The sequence below is a fragment of the Tursiops truncatus genome, chromosome 18 (assembly GCF_011762595.2).
Source record: "Tursiops truncatus isolate mTurTru1 chromosome 18, mTurTru1.mat.Y, whole genome shotgun sequence".
Taxonomy (NCBI): domain Eukaryota; kingdom Metazoa; phylum Chordata; class Mammalia; order Artiodactyla; family Delphinidae; genus Tursiops; species Tursiops truncatus.
This window is the reverse complement of record NC_047051.1, coordinates 54,375,251-54,394,471: the sequence shown is the minus strand read 5'-3', so window position 1 is coordinate 54,394,471 and position 19,221 is coordinate 54,375,251. Positions and strand designations below refer to the sequence as shown.

The window sequence follows — 19,221 nt, the reverse complement described above, 5'->3', positions numbered from 1 at the left end:
TAGCCAAAATGATACTGAAGGTAAAGAACAAAGTTGAAAAACAAATATTACCCAATTTCAAGACTCACTATAAGGCTACACTAATTAAGAAAGTAGAGTGTTGGCAAAAGAACAAATAAATAGATCAGATGAACAGAACGGAAGCCCCAAAACAGAACTACATAAATATAGTCAACCAATCTTTGACAAAGGAGCAAAGGCAATGCAATGGTACAAAGACAGTCTCTTCAAGAAATGGCGCTAGAACAACTGGATACCGATATGCAAAAAAAAAAAACACACAAAAAAAAATCTAGGTACAGACTTATATCCTTTACAAAAATTACCAAAATGTAACACAGACTTAAATGTAAAATGCAGAACTATAAAATTCCTAAAAAATAACATAGGCGAAAACCTACATGACCTTGGGTATGGTGATGACTTTTTAGGTACAACACAAAAAGCAAGATCCATAAAATAAATTGATAAGCTGGACTTAATTAAAATTAAAAACTGCTTTATGAAAGTCAATGTTCAGAGAATGAGAAGACAAACCAGAAACTGGGAAAAAAATATTTGAAAAGACACATCAGATAAAGACTGTTACCCAAAATATTAACAAAAGAACTCTTAAAACTCTACAATAAGAAAACAACCCAATTAAAAACTAGGCAAGGGCTTCCCTGGTGGCGCAGTGGTTGAGAGTCCGCCTGCCGATGCAGGGGACACAGGTTCGTGCCCCGGTCCGGGAAGATCCCACATGCTGCGGAGCGGCTAGGCCATGGCCGCTGAGCCTGCACGTCCGGAGCCTGTGCCCCGCAACGGGAGAGGCCACAACAGTGAGAGGCCCGTGTACCGCAAAAAAAAACAACCAAATAAACAAACAAAAAAACTAGGCTAAGGACCCTTACTGACACCTCACCAAAGAAGATATACAAATGGTAAGCATTAGAAAAGGTGTTCCACATCATAAATCATCAGAGACATGCATATGAAGATGAGACACTACTACACACCTAGTAGAATGGGCAAAATCCAAAACACTGACAACACCAACTTCTGAAGAAAATGTGGAGCAACAGGAACTCTCAGTCATTTCTGCAGTGAGTGCAAAATGGTACAGCCACTTCGGAAGATAGTTTGGCAATTTCTTACAAAACTAGACACATTCTTTCTATATGATCCAACACTCATGCTCCTTGGTATCTACCTGTTGACTTGAAACAAAGAGACTATCAGATATTTCTCCAGCAAAGATAGTTTTATTTGGGGTCAGCAGGGAATTGCAATTCAGGGTCTGCAACCATGGCAAGCCATATGCAAATCCTGCATAGCAAAGGAAGGAGAATGCTTTTATAGAGATGAAAAGGAGGTTGGGTAGGCTCTAGTAAACAAAAATTCCATGGCTTTTCATTGGCTGAGTCCTTGCCAGGAAAGAAATGGAGTCTTTCTTCGTCCTGTTGGGCTCTGTTATCATCACAGGGTGTGAGAGCCCCCCACTTTGGTCTTCCTACTCTATTTAACTGAGATTTCTATTTATTATTATTATTATTTTATATAACCAAAGGATTCAAACATTTATATCCATAGAAATCCTGCAAACAGATGTTCATGGCAGTTTTATTCATAACTGCCTCAGCATGGAAGCAACCAAGATATCTTTCAGTAGGTAAATGGATAAACTGTGGTACACCCAGACAATAGAATATTATTCAACACCAAAAACAATGAACTATCAAGTTATGAAAAGATACAGAGGGACCTTAAATGCATCTTACTAAATGAAAGAAGCCAGTCTGAAAAGGCTCCATATTGTATGATTCCAGTGGGGGATACTGATAATGGGGGAGGCTGTTTGGGTATAGGAAGTATATGGGAAATCTCTGTATCTTCCTCTCAATTCTGCTGTGAACCTAAAACTGTTCTAAAAATAAGTCAATAATAATAACAAAAACATTCCAGAACAAAAGTGGATTCAAGATGTGCAGAAACATGAGAGATCTATGGGAAATGGTCTCCCAAGTTTTCTAGAATCTTGAGGTTCATTAGGACCTCTTCAAACCATTAGGTAATAACTAAATAGAACTGTGCAAATGACTTCTCAAAACATCCAATTTTGGCTGTAACCTCATTGTACACAGTGGTAGCTGGATTCTTGTTTACAGGTTCAGGTTCCCTAGGAGCAGAGACTAAAAGAAGGATTATTGTGCAAATGATATAGTAATGAAATTCTGTCATTAAAACCTATGAAAGTGTGAGGAAGCAAGATTAAGCATGAAAAAAAAAAAGCTAGATAAAGATTTGATTTCAGCTGATCTCTAGCTTCAGCCTGAACCAACAGAGAGCATAAATGGCAGTACAAAGTTGTCAACCTTGAGGGAAGGTTGCTAGTTTTCTGTACTCCCGTATCTGTTAGTCTTTGGCTTTACCCATGCCTAGGGTGAGTGCAAAACTGTGAGCTACTTCTGGTTGTTTCAGAAAACTCAATTTTGCCAAGACCATTTTTCAGGATAAGGGAACAGAGTTCAACTATTGTCAGACAACAGCCATAGTAGCTGAAACATGGGCACTCCAGCCCAATAAAGGTGATATGGGCAGGGTACCAACCGCGTTTACTACATAGTATAATGGCTTTATATAACATAATTAGGCTTCAAATAAAGTAATCTTAAGTTGCCTTAGAAATTTATTATATAAGTAGCCTTAACAAACACACATGTGTCAAATTCACCCATAAGCACACACATGTACTCATGTACACACAAACATGTATATATAGTTCCACTGTAACAGATATGGAATATGAAACATACATATTTAATTGACATAAATTTTTATACTTTATAATTTGTAAAGCATTTCTAATTAGAAAGGTGACTGATTCATCTTTATTATTTGCCTAGAGATTCTAGATAATGCCTGATTATATTTTTTCCTCACACATTCCCTGCAGTAAGTTCTAGCAATGAAAACATTTCAGATACATTAGCATTGCACCCAAGGTTGTGATAATTATTATTCAAAAGAATCTTGTAGTATATAAATATTTAAATTTCATACTAAGTACTTCAGTTTTGTGGCTTTTAGCACTCTCTTTAAATTGGTGCTTAATATAGCCTTCTTTGACTTTTCTTCCACTTTAAAAACAAAATAACCAACAATAGTAACCATAAGAGAATTCTGCTTTTCAAGCTTTCTTTAAAAGTTTGGCACCCTAGCAGGTGTTGGTGAGTCTTTATAAAGAAACAGAAACAGAAATTAAGGAATAATAACTGACTCCCTCTTTAAGGTACAATAATTCTGTTTCATTAAAAGTTATCTCCTTTTTTAAGAACTTAGGCAATCTTTTGTCCAAATTAAATATTCTTTTATATTTTCTTATACTAGGACACCTGTTGGCACATAAATTCAAAATGCCAATACACTGCTTTAATTATGTTTGTCATAGGGAACAGTCCTTTAGTGTTTTTCAGGGTGCTGAAGATTATAAGATGCTAAACATTCTATGGGCAAAATGTTAATGGATGTCCAGCAGACAAATTCCTTAAACAGTGTTGAAGGTCACTGAAGATGCCCTTCACTTATGCTGAAGTTGTCAGACTTCCTTTTCATTCAAAGATTTTGTCTTAGTGTGTGGAGATTTTAATTTGGGATGTGAGTTTGAATTACTAAATGAGAAAACTCTATTTGTTGTGACCTAAATGAGATATGTGTGAGAAATTCATTGCTGTTTAACATTCGGGGTAACAGAATCTTACACATTTCCTCATGCTACTCTGGTTTGTTTTCACTACACCCAGTGACAAAGAGAGATGTCAAATATTGTTACTTTTTCAAGACAAGTAATACTTTACAAGTGTGATTTTGTGCAATCCTCATAATAATCCCTGGAGAAAGGTTATTTTTATCTCTGTTATTTAAAACAAGGGCATCCTTTAAGAGAAACATACATTACAAAATAGAAAAATTACTATTCTTGTCCTATGATTTGTATGAGAGCATGGGCACTATGGGCTGATATGAAGATGAATCTTTCAAGCTAGGTAAGTAAGGATAAGTCATCTCTTTCACCTCTTTGAAAGCAATTGCAAGAGATCTAAAAACCATGCAGAAGTAGGATAAAGGTATAAAAAGAAACATAGATTCTGTTTCAAATACTGTATACTGTAAAGTATGAAAAAACTACAGAAACGAGAAGGAAAAAATGTTACAATTGTCTTGATGAAATAAATTATTGCTCTACTGGCATTTCAAAGTAGAAAGCCAATAGCTGTTTATCTATAGAATTACAAAAACACACACATTAATATTTAAGTAATGATCTAGGGATACTGAAAAACGTTTAGTTTTTCATCAATCTAATATAATACAGTGGTTAAATATGTTTAATATTGGGCCTTTATGACATTTCATTTTGATGAAAACTGATGATTCATGAAGTTGCAACATGTATAACAGAAGAGTATTTGACAGAAAGTCAAAACATCTGGCTTCTATTTGTAAATACCTCATGACCTTTCTGAATATCAGTTTCTTCACCTGTTAAATAAAGAGGCTGGATCAAATTATCTGTAAATTCTTATGAATATATTATGATTCTATGTACGAAAACACTCTGGAACGAAAATATATCTTTAAACAAATGTACTGAAATACTTATAAGGCCTGTATATTGAAATGTAAATTTTCATTAGTATTTTAAATTATATTTTATATTTAGAAAATCTAAGTAATTTTACTTTATTAAAATATATACACAGGGGCTTCCCTGATGGTGCAGTGGTTAAGAATCTGCCTGACAATGCAGGGGACACGGGTTCGAACCCTGGTCCGGGAAGATCCCACATGCGGCACAACAACTAAGCCCACAAGCCACAACTACTGGACCCGCATGCCACAACTATTGAAGCCCGTGTGCCTAGACCCTGTGCTCCACAACAAGAGAAGCCACCACAATGAGAAGCCTGCACACCTCAACGAAGAGTAGCCCCCGCTCGCTCCAACTAGAGAAAGCCCGCGCGCAGCAATGAAGACTCAACACAGCCGAAAATAAATAAATAAAATAAATAAATTAGAAAAAAATATATATATACAGGTAGTATAATTTTCTTATAAAATACATTTCTCTAATATATAATTAAATATTGATCCCAGAATACATCTAATTTAGACAACTGTTTTATAAAACATTACTCTATATCTAAAGGACTATTGAGATTTCACACATTCAAAATGAGAATAATTATTAAATAACAAATTCTTACTTTTTTATAATTTAGCCCATGATTATTGGATTATAAGGATTTTTAATAAGCACTGAAAATTAAGATCACATTATTTTTAACTATAATTACTGAGCAATTTAATGTCTTTTTAAAGGGATATGTGGCTATTTAAATAAAAAGTAAAACTTTTGTTCACAGTTTTATATTATCATAATATTTTACCTCTTATTCACAGTGTATTGTAGCTGTTTGCAAGAGTGACTGAGTGAGTTGTATGCTTTCTTCTTCACAATATGAGTTTGTACCAAGAAACTGTAAAAAATTTGAAATTGTTATAAATATGAGGTAAGTAATTTTGGAGCCTGATCCTCAAACCAGAGTTTCACAGTTCACATTCTCTGGTATATCTATCTGGCTACCAATAGATAGATAGGTAGATGATAGATAGATAGATAGAGATGTGCCTGGAATGTAATGGTGGTAACTTTGAAATCTGATCATCTTCCAGGGAGGAATACTTTATTTAAATATATGTATATAATGGGACGTTATTTTAAAAGGAGTTATTTTCATTGAAAAGTGCAGTAGTTTAGAAATATGATCAACAGATTCACTCTTCTTGGAATCACTCTGATTGGAAGGATACACAGAAAACAATTGACTACTTCTCTTTTTTATTCCTGAGACCACCAATCTCTTGTCTCTGGGCTCAGGTCCTACTCTAACATTAGTTACTGCCACCAACTATCAACATAATCAGTGTTCAAGCTCCACAACAGAGCTGTCAAATTTCATACTGTTAATCTCTTTGATCATAAAAATCCTTACATTTATCAGTCAAATATATTCCAATGTGCTGACAATGAAAATAATACACAGGCACACCTTGGAGATATTGAAGGTTCAGTACTAAACCATTGCCATAAGGCAAATATTGCAATATAGCAAGTTGCACGAATTTGGGGGTTCCCAGTGCATATAGGAATTATGTTTACACTATACTGTAGTCTATTAAGTGTGCAATAGCATTATGTTTAAAAAACAATGTACATACTTCAATTAAAAAATACTTTATTGCTAAAAGAAATGGTAATCATCATCTGAACCTTCGGCAAGGCATAATCTCTTTGCTGGTGGAGGGTCTTGCCTTGATGTTGATGGCAGCTGACTGATCAGGGTGGTGGCTGCTGAAGGCTGGGGTGGCTGTGGCAGTTTCTTAAAATAAGACAACAATTAAGTCTGCTACACTGATTGACTCTTCTGTTCAAGAACAATTTCTCTGTAGCACGCTGTATGGCTTGGTCACATTTTACCTACAGTAGAAATTCTTTAAAAATTGAAGTCAGTCCTCTCAGAACTTGCTGCAGCAATTCAGTAACAACTTCAGGTTTCACTTCTAATTCAAGTTCTCCTGCTATTTCCACTACATCTGTACATCTGCAGTTACTTCCTATACTGAAGTCTTGAACTCCTCCAAGTCATCCCTGAGGGTTAGAAACAGCTTCTCCCAAACTTCTGTTAATGTTGATATTTTGACCTCTGCCCATGAGTTACAAATGTTCTTAATGGCATCTAAGATGGTGAATACTTTCCAGGAGGTTTTTGATTGACTTTGCCCAAATCCATCAGAGGAATCACTATTCCTGGCAGTTATACCCTTAGGAAATGTATTACTTCAATAATATGACTTGAAAGTCAAAATTTTCACTTGATCCATGGGCTGAAGAATGGATGTCGTGTTTGCAGGCACAAAAACCAACATTATCCTCATTGTTCATCTCCATTACAGCCCTTGGGTGACCGGTTGCCATTGTCAATGAGCAGTAATATTTTGAAAGGCATCTTTATTCTGAGCAGTAGGTCAGATGATTAAAAGATTTAAGAAACCATGTTGTAAACAGATGTGCTGTCATCCATGTACCCTGTTGGGTACATGGATGTTGGCTTTAAAAACCTAATGTTGGCTTTAAAAACCCTTCCCTAAAAGCCATCAAGCAGTTCAGGTCTTTTGAGCATTAGATGCATAGTTTCCTTGCCTGGTGCCCTGCAAATGCCATAATTTCCTTCACCATAACCAGGTATCAGCAGACTGGCTTTGCTGCATGTTGGGCAAGCAAACCTGAGTTCGACTGGTATCTTACACAGTAAAGACAAAAACCTCAAAGTTACCTAGGGGTCCTTTCAGCTGAGCATGTGACACAAAAAACATATGATGAGATACATGATAGAGAGAGTGTTTTTACATTTTGTAGATTAAAATCTATTTTGAATGTTTCAAATACTTTCTTTTGCATAGAATATTGTTTGGAATTCAGAAAATTACTAGCTTTTCTTCAGACCAGTGTACACTGGGACAGTCATCTTTAAAAGTTAACTCACTTGAGTCACTTAGAAAAATAAATGGAATTGAAGATGTACACTTTTATATAGCCCATCACATTTCAAATTACAAGCTCTTATGCATCAGAAAACAATGACTGTTCATTAAACCATTATTACCCTCAAGATTTCCTTCTCTGTACTCTCCTACCAACATCCTCACCCTCATATGCTATCTCAGCCAAGAAAGAAGGGGCTACCTGGATAAAATGAATTTACAGCTTTTCATTATAGATATCTGATTGTATTACTGGAGTTGCTCTATGAATCTGAGAACACAACGTGACTTTAGTTGTAAGTCTACTGGAACAGAGAAGAAAGTTCATGCTCATAAATCGAGCAATTCTAGCAACAAGAATCAAATAGCAAGAGACAGTTTTTTTGGACTATATCTATGACAGGTAATTACCAAAGGAAACTGGGAACCTAACAGCATATAAGAATATGGAGGAAGATACCAGTTAGAACACTCTAAAGTTTTAGAAGTACACTTAAGCCCTTTCCAGCAGTGGGGGAAGGTGGGGGCGATGAAGTGGGAGTGTGGGGCCACCCGGGGACCCTAGATGCCTTTCTAGAGCATGAGCTTGGGCATGAGCACCAGCTGCAACTGCTTTTCTTTGGGGCGGGGGGGTACCAGCAAGTACAAACAGTACCCTCGTCTAACTGTTCCAGGGATGAAGAGGACACAGCAAGTCCCCACCCCCATCAGCACCCTCCCTGCCACTCAGATGCTGCTTGACTCCTCCATCTCCATCTGCTTCCTCCACTCTGAGCCCAGCGTGTCCCTGTTCCCCACGTTCTCCCTGTCCTATGGGGAGAAGGAGCCAAAGACACTGGGGTTTGCCTAGCAGCCCTCAGAAAGCTCTGCTTCCAGCTTTGCTGCCGTTTGTTCAAGGACCTTGAGATCACCATGTGCATACACACATTCTGTCAAAGATGCTCCTTGAAGTCACAGAAGGGTCCTGTGGACAATGCCAAGCTGACGGTGGTAGAGAACACCAGTGCGGTGGCTGAGCAGATCTGGGAGCTCTTCATTCACTGAAAGCCTGTCTGCAACATGGCAGGGATCAGAAGCCATCTTCTTGGATGTGTACCTCCATGGTGCCTTTCACCATCAAGTTTAGTGCTTAGAAGAACCAAAAGGGGAGCTGTGACTACAGCCCCAATGTGCCCCCAACAACCCCAGCTACCTGCTCTTCCTCAAGATGAACCTGGAGGCTCATCTCAAAGAGTGTGAACACATCAAGTATCCTCATTCCAAGTACTGACACATGTTCAATGGGAACCAGGACATGTATGAGACACACCTGGGGACATGCCACTTCAAGAGCTTACATGGATTCCTGCAGTCAAGGGACAAATGCTTCCATGAGGTACACGTAGTGCTGGCCTGGAAGAACCAGGAAAATCACTCTCTTTCTTCTATGCTGGGCAAAGTCTCAGAGAATACTGACAAGCTGATGAAGAGCCTTGAGCTCAAGTTTGATGTCATGGACAAAAAATAGAGCCAGCTCAGCTACGACCTCATGGAGTTCCAGAGGGAGGTATCTAATGTTGAATGACGAGCTGTCCCACACCAGTGCATGGCTGAACACGGGCATCCTAGGATCCTAAGACCCTCAGCAGAGTTTCAACTTCAAAGGAAACTTTCTGGTCCATCAGTGCCCCATCTGCTGTCTCTGTTCTATTCCATGGATGACCTGCCCTTAGGGGCTCCTCTGACCAGACCACCAATACATGGGACACATGTACCACCTTGCATTCAGGGGTACAATCTCTACAGTGCTCAGAAGACTGCATCATCACCAGGTAGGGTGTCCAGAACCTGCAGAAGACCAACATAATCCAGGCCAACAACAGCCCAATGTACATGCTGGTCTGTTTGCATAACATGCTCTTGAGTGGTCTCCTGAAGGCCATAAAGACCTGGGACATTATGGGTACCAAACTGCAGTTGAAGAAGGATCTCACAGGCCTCAACAAGTGGGTGTGGGCAGTGGTGGCTGTTCAAGCAGCTTCTACCAGACAAGCAAGATCTGGGACATTTGGAAGTTCAACTGCATCCATGTCCTGCAGACATCTGGTGGCAGTATCTACTCTATTAACGTGATGAATCACTTCATCGTGTGTGGCACCTATGAGAATCTCATGCATGTGTGGGATATTGAGTCCAAGAAGCATGTATGGACCTTGACTGGCAGGCCACATGGGCACCGTGTATGCCCTGGTGGTTATCTTGATGTCAGACCAGATCAAAGTCTTCAGCACATGCTACTACCAGTCCCTCAAGGTTTGGAATAGGGACAACATCATCTACATGCAGATCCTGCTGTATCAACAGGGCAGGGTGACTGTACTGGTTGTGTCCCGGGACCAACTTTTAGGGGCTGTGGGTAGTACTGTGAAGGTCTGGATTTGCTAACAGAGAATCCAGGCTGGGTCTTGGCTTTCTCTCCTGGCTGGCCACTCAGGTGGTCTCAGGGTCTCTGCCTGCCCTGTGAGCACAGGCAAACAACTCAGTCAGCCAGGAAATGCTTGGCCCCATCCTGGTTGCTGCCAGAACAATGCGAGTTCTCTCTCTCTGGGTGCCCAGTCCACTCTCTATCTCTACCCCAAATGGACTGCTGGCCATTTTACTCATGTTTTCTACTGTTTTTAGACTGTATGTAGATTTGATTAGTTCCCGATTAAAATAAAAGCTGCACAGAATGTGAAAAAAAAAAAGTAAACTAATCTGGACAAAGATATGGAGTTGGTTTTAGTTAGACAAAGAGTCTATCAAGGCTGATCAAATTACAAGTTACTGTTTATAAAAATTCTCTCAAGCTGTTTATCCTAAAGATGGCATTTGAGCAACTGATAAGTTTCCTGCTCTAGTTGGTGATGTCCATAACCTGACCTAATTAGCACTTTAAAGTAATATCCAGCTAAATCCATCAACATAGGCATTTGTGCTAGCTTAAGCAGTATTTGTGGAATTATTTCTGGGTTATATTTTCTTATGCATGGTTTAAATCTAAGAGCTATCATACAAGTAGTCTCTACACAAAAGTAATTCTGATCAACTCTCTGCACTTATAAATCCCACACAGTTGAGAAAGAAAATGGATGTTGTACAAAAGATTCAAATGACAACAGCTGCAAACAAACTGCCCCTGGCACATTCCGACTCTTGTTATCACCACACAGTGCAAGTGACAATTGGTTTCCTTAATCCTGTGATTGTGTTCTGTACAATTTGAATCATTTTCCCATAACTTTTGGACCTCCTACAGGCATCTATGTCCCAAATTTCATCTTTCATTGCATTACATCTTAGTATTGTAGCAGTATAGCATAGCACTGTAAATTGATATTTTACATGCTGCCTCTGTATGCATTTAATACTGATAAAAAGAAAAATATTCATAACAGTAATGGATAGGACAGGCAAATAAGAATTATTTGGAAGTACAGCTGCCACACTCAGTGTTATAAGTGGCAATATTTTTTCTGGTTAGTTTCAATTTGATAAATATTTATCACAGCCTGCATTGTGGGCAAAAGCAAAAATGTAATCCCTGTATTCAAGGAGACAAAAATTACACATGAAACATTTAAATATAATTCAGACAGTAATTCTGTGCTAAGATGTTTGGTGCAAACTTTAACTTTTATATATGTTCTAAAATGATGTAACTAAGGATATTTATAAGGTAAATTCCCCCGCCCTTATGGTGGCATTCTCTTAGCCAATCACAATAGCTACAATTATTAAGCACTTACCATCTACCATCGCTAACATTAACTAATGTAATTGTCCTAACTACTGTGTGAGCCATTTTGTATTTTAGACCATCAGGTCACAGACGAAAATATAGATTTGGGGGAGGTTAAATATGTCTCATTATTCCCTTCACGAAGTGCAGACAGGATTCAACTGCAGGATTCTATGATTCTGGAGTTCATTTTCTTAAGCCTTTCACCATCCTGCCTAGGTCCTAGTATGCACAGTATTTTTCCCCAGCTTTATTGAGATATAATTGATATTCAACATTGTGTAACTTTAAGGTGTACAACGTGATGATTTGATACACATATATTGCAGTATGATTAGTGTTAGCTAACACGTCCATCAAGTCACATAATTATCATTTGTTTTCTGTATTGAGAACATTTAAGACCTACTCTCTCAGCAACTTTCAATTATACAGTATAGTATTGCTATCTAAGCTCCCAATGCTGTGCATTAGGTCCCCAGAACTTACAACTGGACTTCTGTACCCTTTCACCAACATCTTCCCATTTCCCCCGCGTCAGTCCCTGGTAATCACCACTTTAGTCTCTGTTTCTGTGAGTTCGTCTTTTTCACAGTATTTTAAAAAATATTTCTCAACATTAGTAGACAAATTTTGCAAGTGAGGGGACATCTGCGATGACTGGAGGCGATGCCATTACTGGCTTCTGGTGGGTAGAGGCCAGAGATGCTGCCGATCATCGTACACTGTCCAGGATGGCTCCCTACAACGAAAAATTATCCTGCCCAAAATATCAAGAGTGCCAAGGAGATTTTAGCTAGGTAATTCTTTGTTGCAGAAGGCTGTCTTGTATGTAATTTGGTTAGCCACACCCAGGCCTTTATACAGTAGAATGCACTGACATGCCCTCCTCCAGTTATGACAGTAAAAATGTCTGCAGACATGAACAAATATCCCCTGATGGATGAGCAGCTAACACCCCTGCTTGAGAGCCATGCCCTGGAGTAATTAGCTCACAGTCAAGTGAAGAAGACAGAAATAGCCTTTCCAGATAGTCATGATAGTTCATATAGCTAAAACAGAGGGAGAGAGGGCAGCAGGAAATTAATGTTGCCTAGGTCAATTCACAGAGTCTTCACTATGATGTGACTATGAAGGGGGTTTTAAGGATAAAAAAAAACACCAGTCATAGAGAAAAAGAGAAGTCATTTGATTCAATGGGAGAAGACTGTACAAAGTCATAGCAGAGGATGGAAAAATGTATGTAGCAAGTGCAGGAAGTGAGGACATGTTCATGTGGCTCCTCAATGGGGTGAGAGCAGGTGTGATGGTTAATTTCATGTGTCAAGTTGACTGGACCACAGGGTACTCAGACATTTGGCCAAATATTATTCTTGGTGTGTCGCTGAGGATATTTCTGGATAAGATTAACATTTAATCAGCAGACTGAGTAAAGTCCCACTCCCTAATGGGGGTGGGCCTCAACCAATCAACTGAAGACCTGAATAGAACAAAAAGGCTGAGTCATAGGAAACTTCTACCTGATTGCTTGAGATAGGATATTGCTCTTTTCTGGCCTTCAAACTCCTACTGAAACATTGGCTTTTCTTGTATCTTAAGCTTGCTGGCTTGTGGGTTGGAATTTATATCATCAGCTCTCTTGGTTCTCAGACATTCAGATTCAGACTGGTACTATGTACACAGGCTCGCCTGGGTCTCCAGTCATAATCACACAATCATGCGAGCCAATTCCTTGTTATAAACTTTTAAAATCTCTCTCCCTCTCCGGAGAATCATGGCTAATAAAGCAAGTGATAGGTGATGTAGGATAAAGAAGAGGTTGGAGAGAAAGGCTGGTGTCAGACTACTCAAGGCCTTGTATAATGAACTGAGACATTTCAACTTAACCCAGAAGGAAAAATGAGCTAACAAGATTATTACATGGTTGCCATTTTTCATGTGCTGTTTGTCAAAATGGGGGATGCCGGTACCAGATTATATATGTTTGTTCATGAGTTTATTGGTTTGAAGAAAAGGGTTTTTTTGGTTTTGTTTTTTTTTTTTTGATAGTATGGAGTATAACCAGACAGAGGCTGGAGACTGAATGAAAAGTCCTATTGCTGTAGACTAGGCAAGAGATGATAACAATGGGTACAGGTTGCTAATTGTAGAATTAAGAAAGGACAGTTTAGGCAGAAGGAACAACAAACAAGGGGATATGATAAAGAGAAATACTGGGGGCACAGCAACTCTTCCTTATTCAACAATGTATCATGTAATTTATTCCTCGTATTCCAACATGGTTTCTGGATTCAAAGAGGCCATATTTATATTCTGTTTCACTTCCTCAAAAGCAGGGATAAATTCAGAAAGTTAACAATATATGTAATTGTCTTCACTGATATCCTTCCAGACAGTTTCTAAACCACGCAAGTAACATATTGTTGACCTAAAACAAATAAACTGCCAGTTACTTCTCTAGCAAAAGATGGGTTTATTTGAGATGAACAAAGAATTGCAATTTGCGGATTTTCAACCACGGCAAACCATATGCAGATCCCTACACAGCGAAAGGGGAACTCTTTTAAAGAGAAGAAAAAGACATTGGGAGGGTTATGGTAAACAGAATCCATTGGAGGAACTGAGAGTTTGAAGAATAGCAGCTTTTTCACTGGCCAAGTTGTGACAGGCTCTCGTTGGCTGAGCTTTTGCCAGGCAAGGAGAGAAAGTCTTCTTCCTGTTTGGCTCGACTATTAGTGGTAAAGTGTGAAATCTTCCCCTTCTGGCTTCCCCACTCTATTTTAATTGAAGTTTCTGTTTATTAATTTTTACAATATAATGTAAATACATAAAATAAAACTTTCCTTCCCTGTTTTTTCTAAGTAGTGCAAAATATGAGTTTGAATGAGCTCTCCTACACCCCAAATGAATACGCAGGTTACTTGTTTCTTACACAGAGCAACCAGCTACAGTTAAGTATTTAAAAGAGCCCTTATCTAGAGGGCCAGATTTCTCTCCCCTGAAAAAAAATAATAAACTATGGAACTTTGATAATTAGACAAATTATAAGGCTATTTTTTTAGCGTTTTTATTGGAGTATACTTGCTTTACAATGGTGTGTTAGTTTCTGCTTTATAACAAAGTGAATCAGTTATACATATGCATATATCCCCATATCTCTTCCCTCTTGCATCTCTCTCCCTCCCACCTTCCCTATCCCACCCTTCTAGCTGGTCACAAAGCACCGAGCTGATCTCCCTGTGCTATGCGACTTAATATATATTTCTCTCTATTAACTGTGTAACACATATCTAGGCAGAAAACAAACACAAGAGCTGAAAGTCAGAACGCCAGCAAGATTTTCTTTTTCTCTGTATTTTATCTGAGTTAATTGAGTGAGTCCAATAAAACCTCTGAGGCAATCATTCCTGAATTATTATATGCTCCCGACTGCACCCTGGAGACACATACACTGACAGAATACAGGTGGCTGTGGAGTACTTCACTTAATTGGACCAATGTTACGAGCCAACATTAAGCTTTAGCATGACAGAGATGATTTTGGCAATTCAGAAAATCTAAGATTTTCACTAATGGGTAAGTAAATAACTGTCTGATTCACATTCCTTGTGGTCTTTAGGATGGCTCCAGGCAGAAATGCACATTAAAAGTCTGTTTTAGCAGTTCTCACCTAGCCACCTATCAAATTCCTCTTGGTAGAAAAGCTTTGAAATGCTCTGTTTACAAATGTGCACAATTGGAAATCACTGTGTTAGTTCTCTAAGTATAACGGTTTTTAACCTTATTTGTAGTTATAAAATAAAAGGTTCTGTTTAGTTTAAAAGACTTAGGCTTTAGAAGCAGGTAGGTTAAACACTGACTTAGGCTGTAGAAGCAGGTAGGTTAAACACTGAGCTGGCATCAGTGTCTGTCTTTCAGCCTCCCATCACTCTTGCTTCTGCCCCCGACCTCAGGCATAGCATAGGATAAAGCAGTTTATCACGTATGGCAAAGGTGGGAAGTGATAGAATGCTGAAGAGGTGTTAAAGAAAAGAGACGGGGAAGAAAGAAAAGGAGGTTAACTAGACATTACAGAGCTGTTCCTGTTCCCGGGAAGCTAGGTAAAAACCATAGCTCTGGCCCTCCCGCATTCATTTCACGTGGGGAATGTTGCTGACGTTGAGATTTGTGCTGTGTTCCTGGATTGATGTATTAACCCTACTTCATTCCAGAGCAGGCACAGTATGTTACTGAAATATGTATTTTCTATTTTACACTTTCTTCTGAATTACAAATTCTCATAAATCACATTTAGAAAGGCAGGTTGCTTATGAAAAAAACAAAAGAATATATATTTCTTTCTTCCTGAAATCATGTGAGAGTATAAATGTTTAATGAGTTTTGTAACAACATTAATAATTCATTCTAATATATAGTAGAACCTGCCAAAAAAAAAAAAAGTTATTTGAGGCTGGATTTGAGAACCAAATATAAAAGCATTTAAGGCTGATCCATGGTCTATCTCTGATCAAGGAAGAAAAGATATCCTCCTACAATGCACCAAAGTTTTATATTTTTCATCCTTTTTAAAAGCTGAAATAGCAAATAAAGTTCAATCAGCAAATGCAAAAAGAATGAATTCTTTTTACTTTTATAGGGAATCTGAGATTCCTTCAATAATCCCCCCATCCCCTAGGCTAAACTATTTTAAATGTTTAGCTAACAAATGTGAATACTATTATCCAATAAAAGGAACCAGGCTCCTTTGAGAAAGAGGTGAATCTAGAACTGGGCAAGAAATATTAAAGACGAGCCATGAACATTATCTGGTGCTGGAAACAAGGGAAGTGTTAAACAAATGATGGGATTATGTCAAAGGGACACAGAAGTTAACTGAAAGAGATTCCAATGTCCAAAGTCAGAAAAAAAATTAGCAACAAATAAGTAAAGTATTACTGGATTATAACCCAGAGTATAAAATACATGTCCATCGGTCCATACTGATGTAAATAAATGATTGAATAAATGTATTAATGGAGAGTAATAGACAAATTGACTATGCAGAAAAATTCCAAATAATTTATGTAGATACTTCACCTTCACAGACATCGAGTATAAATCCACACTCTAAACGAAGGTTGCACATCGTGATGTCCTTCCAAAGAGGATGGTACTGACACAGGGAGGAAAAGAGTAACTTTACAGTTACTCTTTGACAAGCACTATCTCAGCCAGGTGATCAAGTTTAACATGAAGAGTGATAAAGTTATGTTGATGTATGTACCCCTGGTATGATGTGATCGGAATGGTGCTTTACCTCAGTGGTTTTTTCCCCCATACTTCCAGCCCCAGTCGAATCATGAGTGAAACATCAGACAAATCCTAATTAGAGGTTGTCCTACAAAATACCTGACTAGTACTCTGCAAACTGTCCAGGTTACCAAAAACAAGAAAAGTCTGAGAAACTGTCACAGCCAACTGAAACCTAAGGGGACATGATGATACAGTGTGGTACCCTGTGTGGAATCCTGGACCTGGAAAAGGACATTAGGTAAAGACTAAGGAAATCTGGATAAATTGCAAACTTCACTTAATGCATCAATATTAGTTCATTAATTATAACAAATGTACCTTACTGATATAAGATGTTAATACTAAGGAAAATGGGTGAGGTATATGGAAACTCTGGACCATCTTTGCATTTTTTTCTGAAAATCTAAAATTATTCTGAAATTAAAAGTTTATTTTAAATTAAAATGCAATTAATATTTCAGTTCCTCAGTCATAGTAACTGTAATTTACATGCTCAGTATCCACATGTATTTTATTGGACGGCACAGATAGAGAACACAGCCTTCATTGCACAGTTGTACAAAGTCTTTTGGGCAGTCTTCTTCTGAGCCATTTTTCAGCTTATTTCTTCCCTCTTTTCACTAACCCAGCCTCCACACTAAGGTTTGAAGTTCTAGATCTAGGGGTGAAAATACCAGAAGACATATGCCTGGTGTCTTCTGTTGCTCTCTCCACATTTCAGATATTCACATTTAATAGTCTTATTTAAAAGTTTGAAGCGTCTGGTCTTGTAATTACTGTCCCAAGAGTTTTAAAAAAGTTATTTGATGTACAGCAAATATTATGAAGGAATGATCCCCAAATCCATTTAATTATCTTTCCATTGGTCTCTCAGGAATCTGGTAAATATTGTACTTTTCCAAAGGTTATGAACCCTCTGGGATTTTGCTCATTGGCACAGAACTGCAAATCTTCATCCAGCAGATTCTGTAAAACATTTTTACCTTGACTACAATAGTGTTCACCATGTTTATTATAGAAACACATTTCCTATATCATCTTGAAGTAAAATCTTGAACCATACATAACATAAACACAAATGGCCAGAGGCGTCTTTAATACATACAGTCTGGATATCATATTTCTAGTGTAATTGAAACCCAGAGCTCCCATTTCTTCTGAATATCTATTCTTGGGAGGAAAATCTATTTTCACCGTTAAGACAGGAATAAAAACAAAGAAGTGTGGAAAAAAAAACACTGCAGAAGTTTATAGATTTATTTACTATACATCTAAATCTGTGTAAATCAGAAGAATCTTTAAATTTAAAATGAATTTAATGAAAAAAGTAATTTTGCTACTCTAGGAAATATAGCATTCCCCATTAAAATATCATTGGTAGTAATAACCTGCTCCTTTAAACTATGACCCATCTGCAATAAAATTTTCTATAAGAATAATTCCTGAAATTTCTTATTTTGTTTCACAGATTTTCACACTGTCACACAACAGCTTCTTAATAATTCCAAGAATACACACTGTTGTAGTATCCATTACCATAGAGCAATTGGGTCTAAAATTAATGTTACCATTATTTCCATATATTTAAGTAAATGGAGTAATTCAGTAGTTTATTAAACTGCTGTAATTCAGTAGTTTATAAAATTTACATCACCAGAACTTCACATGCAGCTATTTTATATTACTTCTGAACCTCCCATTTGCTGAGGGATATAGGATATTTACGTATCTTGGGAACTAATGATTAAGCTTAACCGAGTCATTACTGTGGCACATTCCCACCTGTGCCTGTCTGGTAACACTGCAGGGCTTACCTCACAACATGTGTATGGGATTTACTGACAAGCTTCGTAGGAAAGAAATTATGCTAGAGGAGAGCCTGAACACATACAATTTGATCCAGTAACAATGCTTCAGACCTCACAGAGGACACAAGAGTCTTATGAAGTGTTATCTGTCCCACAGAAATACAACCAGCCTAGCTCCAAAACAAGGGAACAGATCCTAGAGAAAGGACCATTAATTAAATCAGGAACAGCCATTTTCCTAAAGCTCTCAAATACACTGGTTAGATGAGAACTTGTTTCAGTATTTCTATAATTAAAGAATATTAGGCAAAAAGAGTCAGAACAAAGTCATTCTTTGTGGACTTCAAGATTCCAGTTCACGGACGGTGGTAGCCATGGGTGATGATGGAAAACAGTGACACTGGCATGTGTGAGGGTGAAGGACTTGGGAAGAGAGGGAAAACACAGCAGTAGTAGCTAGTGGACATGATACAGTAGCTGGTAATATGTATTTTGGGGCTTATATGAAACACACCCTGAGGACATCTCAAAATATTTGGACGAAACTTTGAAATGGGAGGAAGCCCCTATTTCAAATGAATAGCACTCTCATTGTATTATGTGTGTGCCTTTGAGTTAATGAGGAAAACAAAAAACTGGTATATACACATAGGGTAATACAGGATGAATGTCTTGAACCAAAAAATACTGAAGATATCAAACACCTTATGATGTATCAGAGACAATTTTATAGGCTTTTAACATAAAAGTGTTAATTTGTGATTAAACATACATCTT

General features: G+C 37.9%; 1 protein-coding gene across 1 annotated transcript; it reads left to right on the top strand.

Moving 5' to 3' along the window:
- Positions 1 to 8,164: 8,164 nt before the first annotated feature.
- LOC101329756 (E3 ubiquitin-protein ligase TRAF7) lies at positions 8,165 to 10,008 on the top strand. Its single transcript, XM_019920819.2, is given in 9 exon segments — positions 8,165 to 8,441; positions 8,444 to 8,650; positions 8,653 to 8,748; positions 8,751 to 9,136; positions 9,138 to 9,267; positions 9,270 to 9,287; positions 9,290 to 9,595; positions 9,598 to 9,785; positions 9,787 to 10,008. Coding segments are annotated over 9 exon segments (1,830 nt in total).
- Positions 10,009 to 19,221: the final 9,213 nt, after the last annotated feature.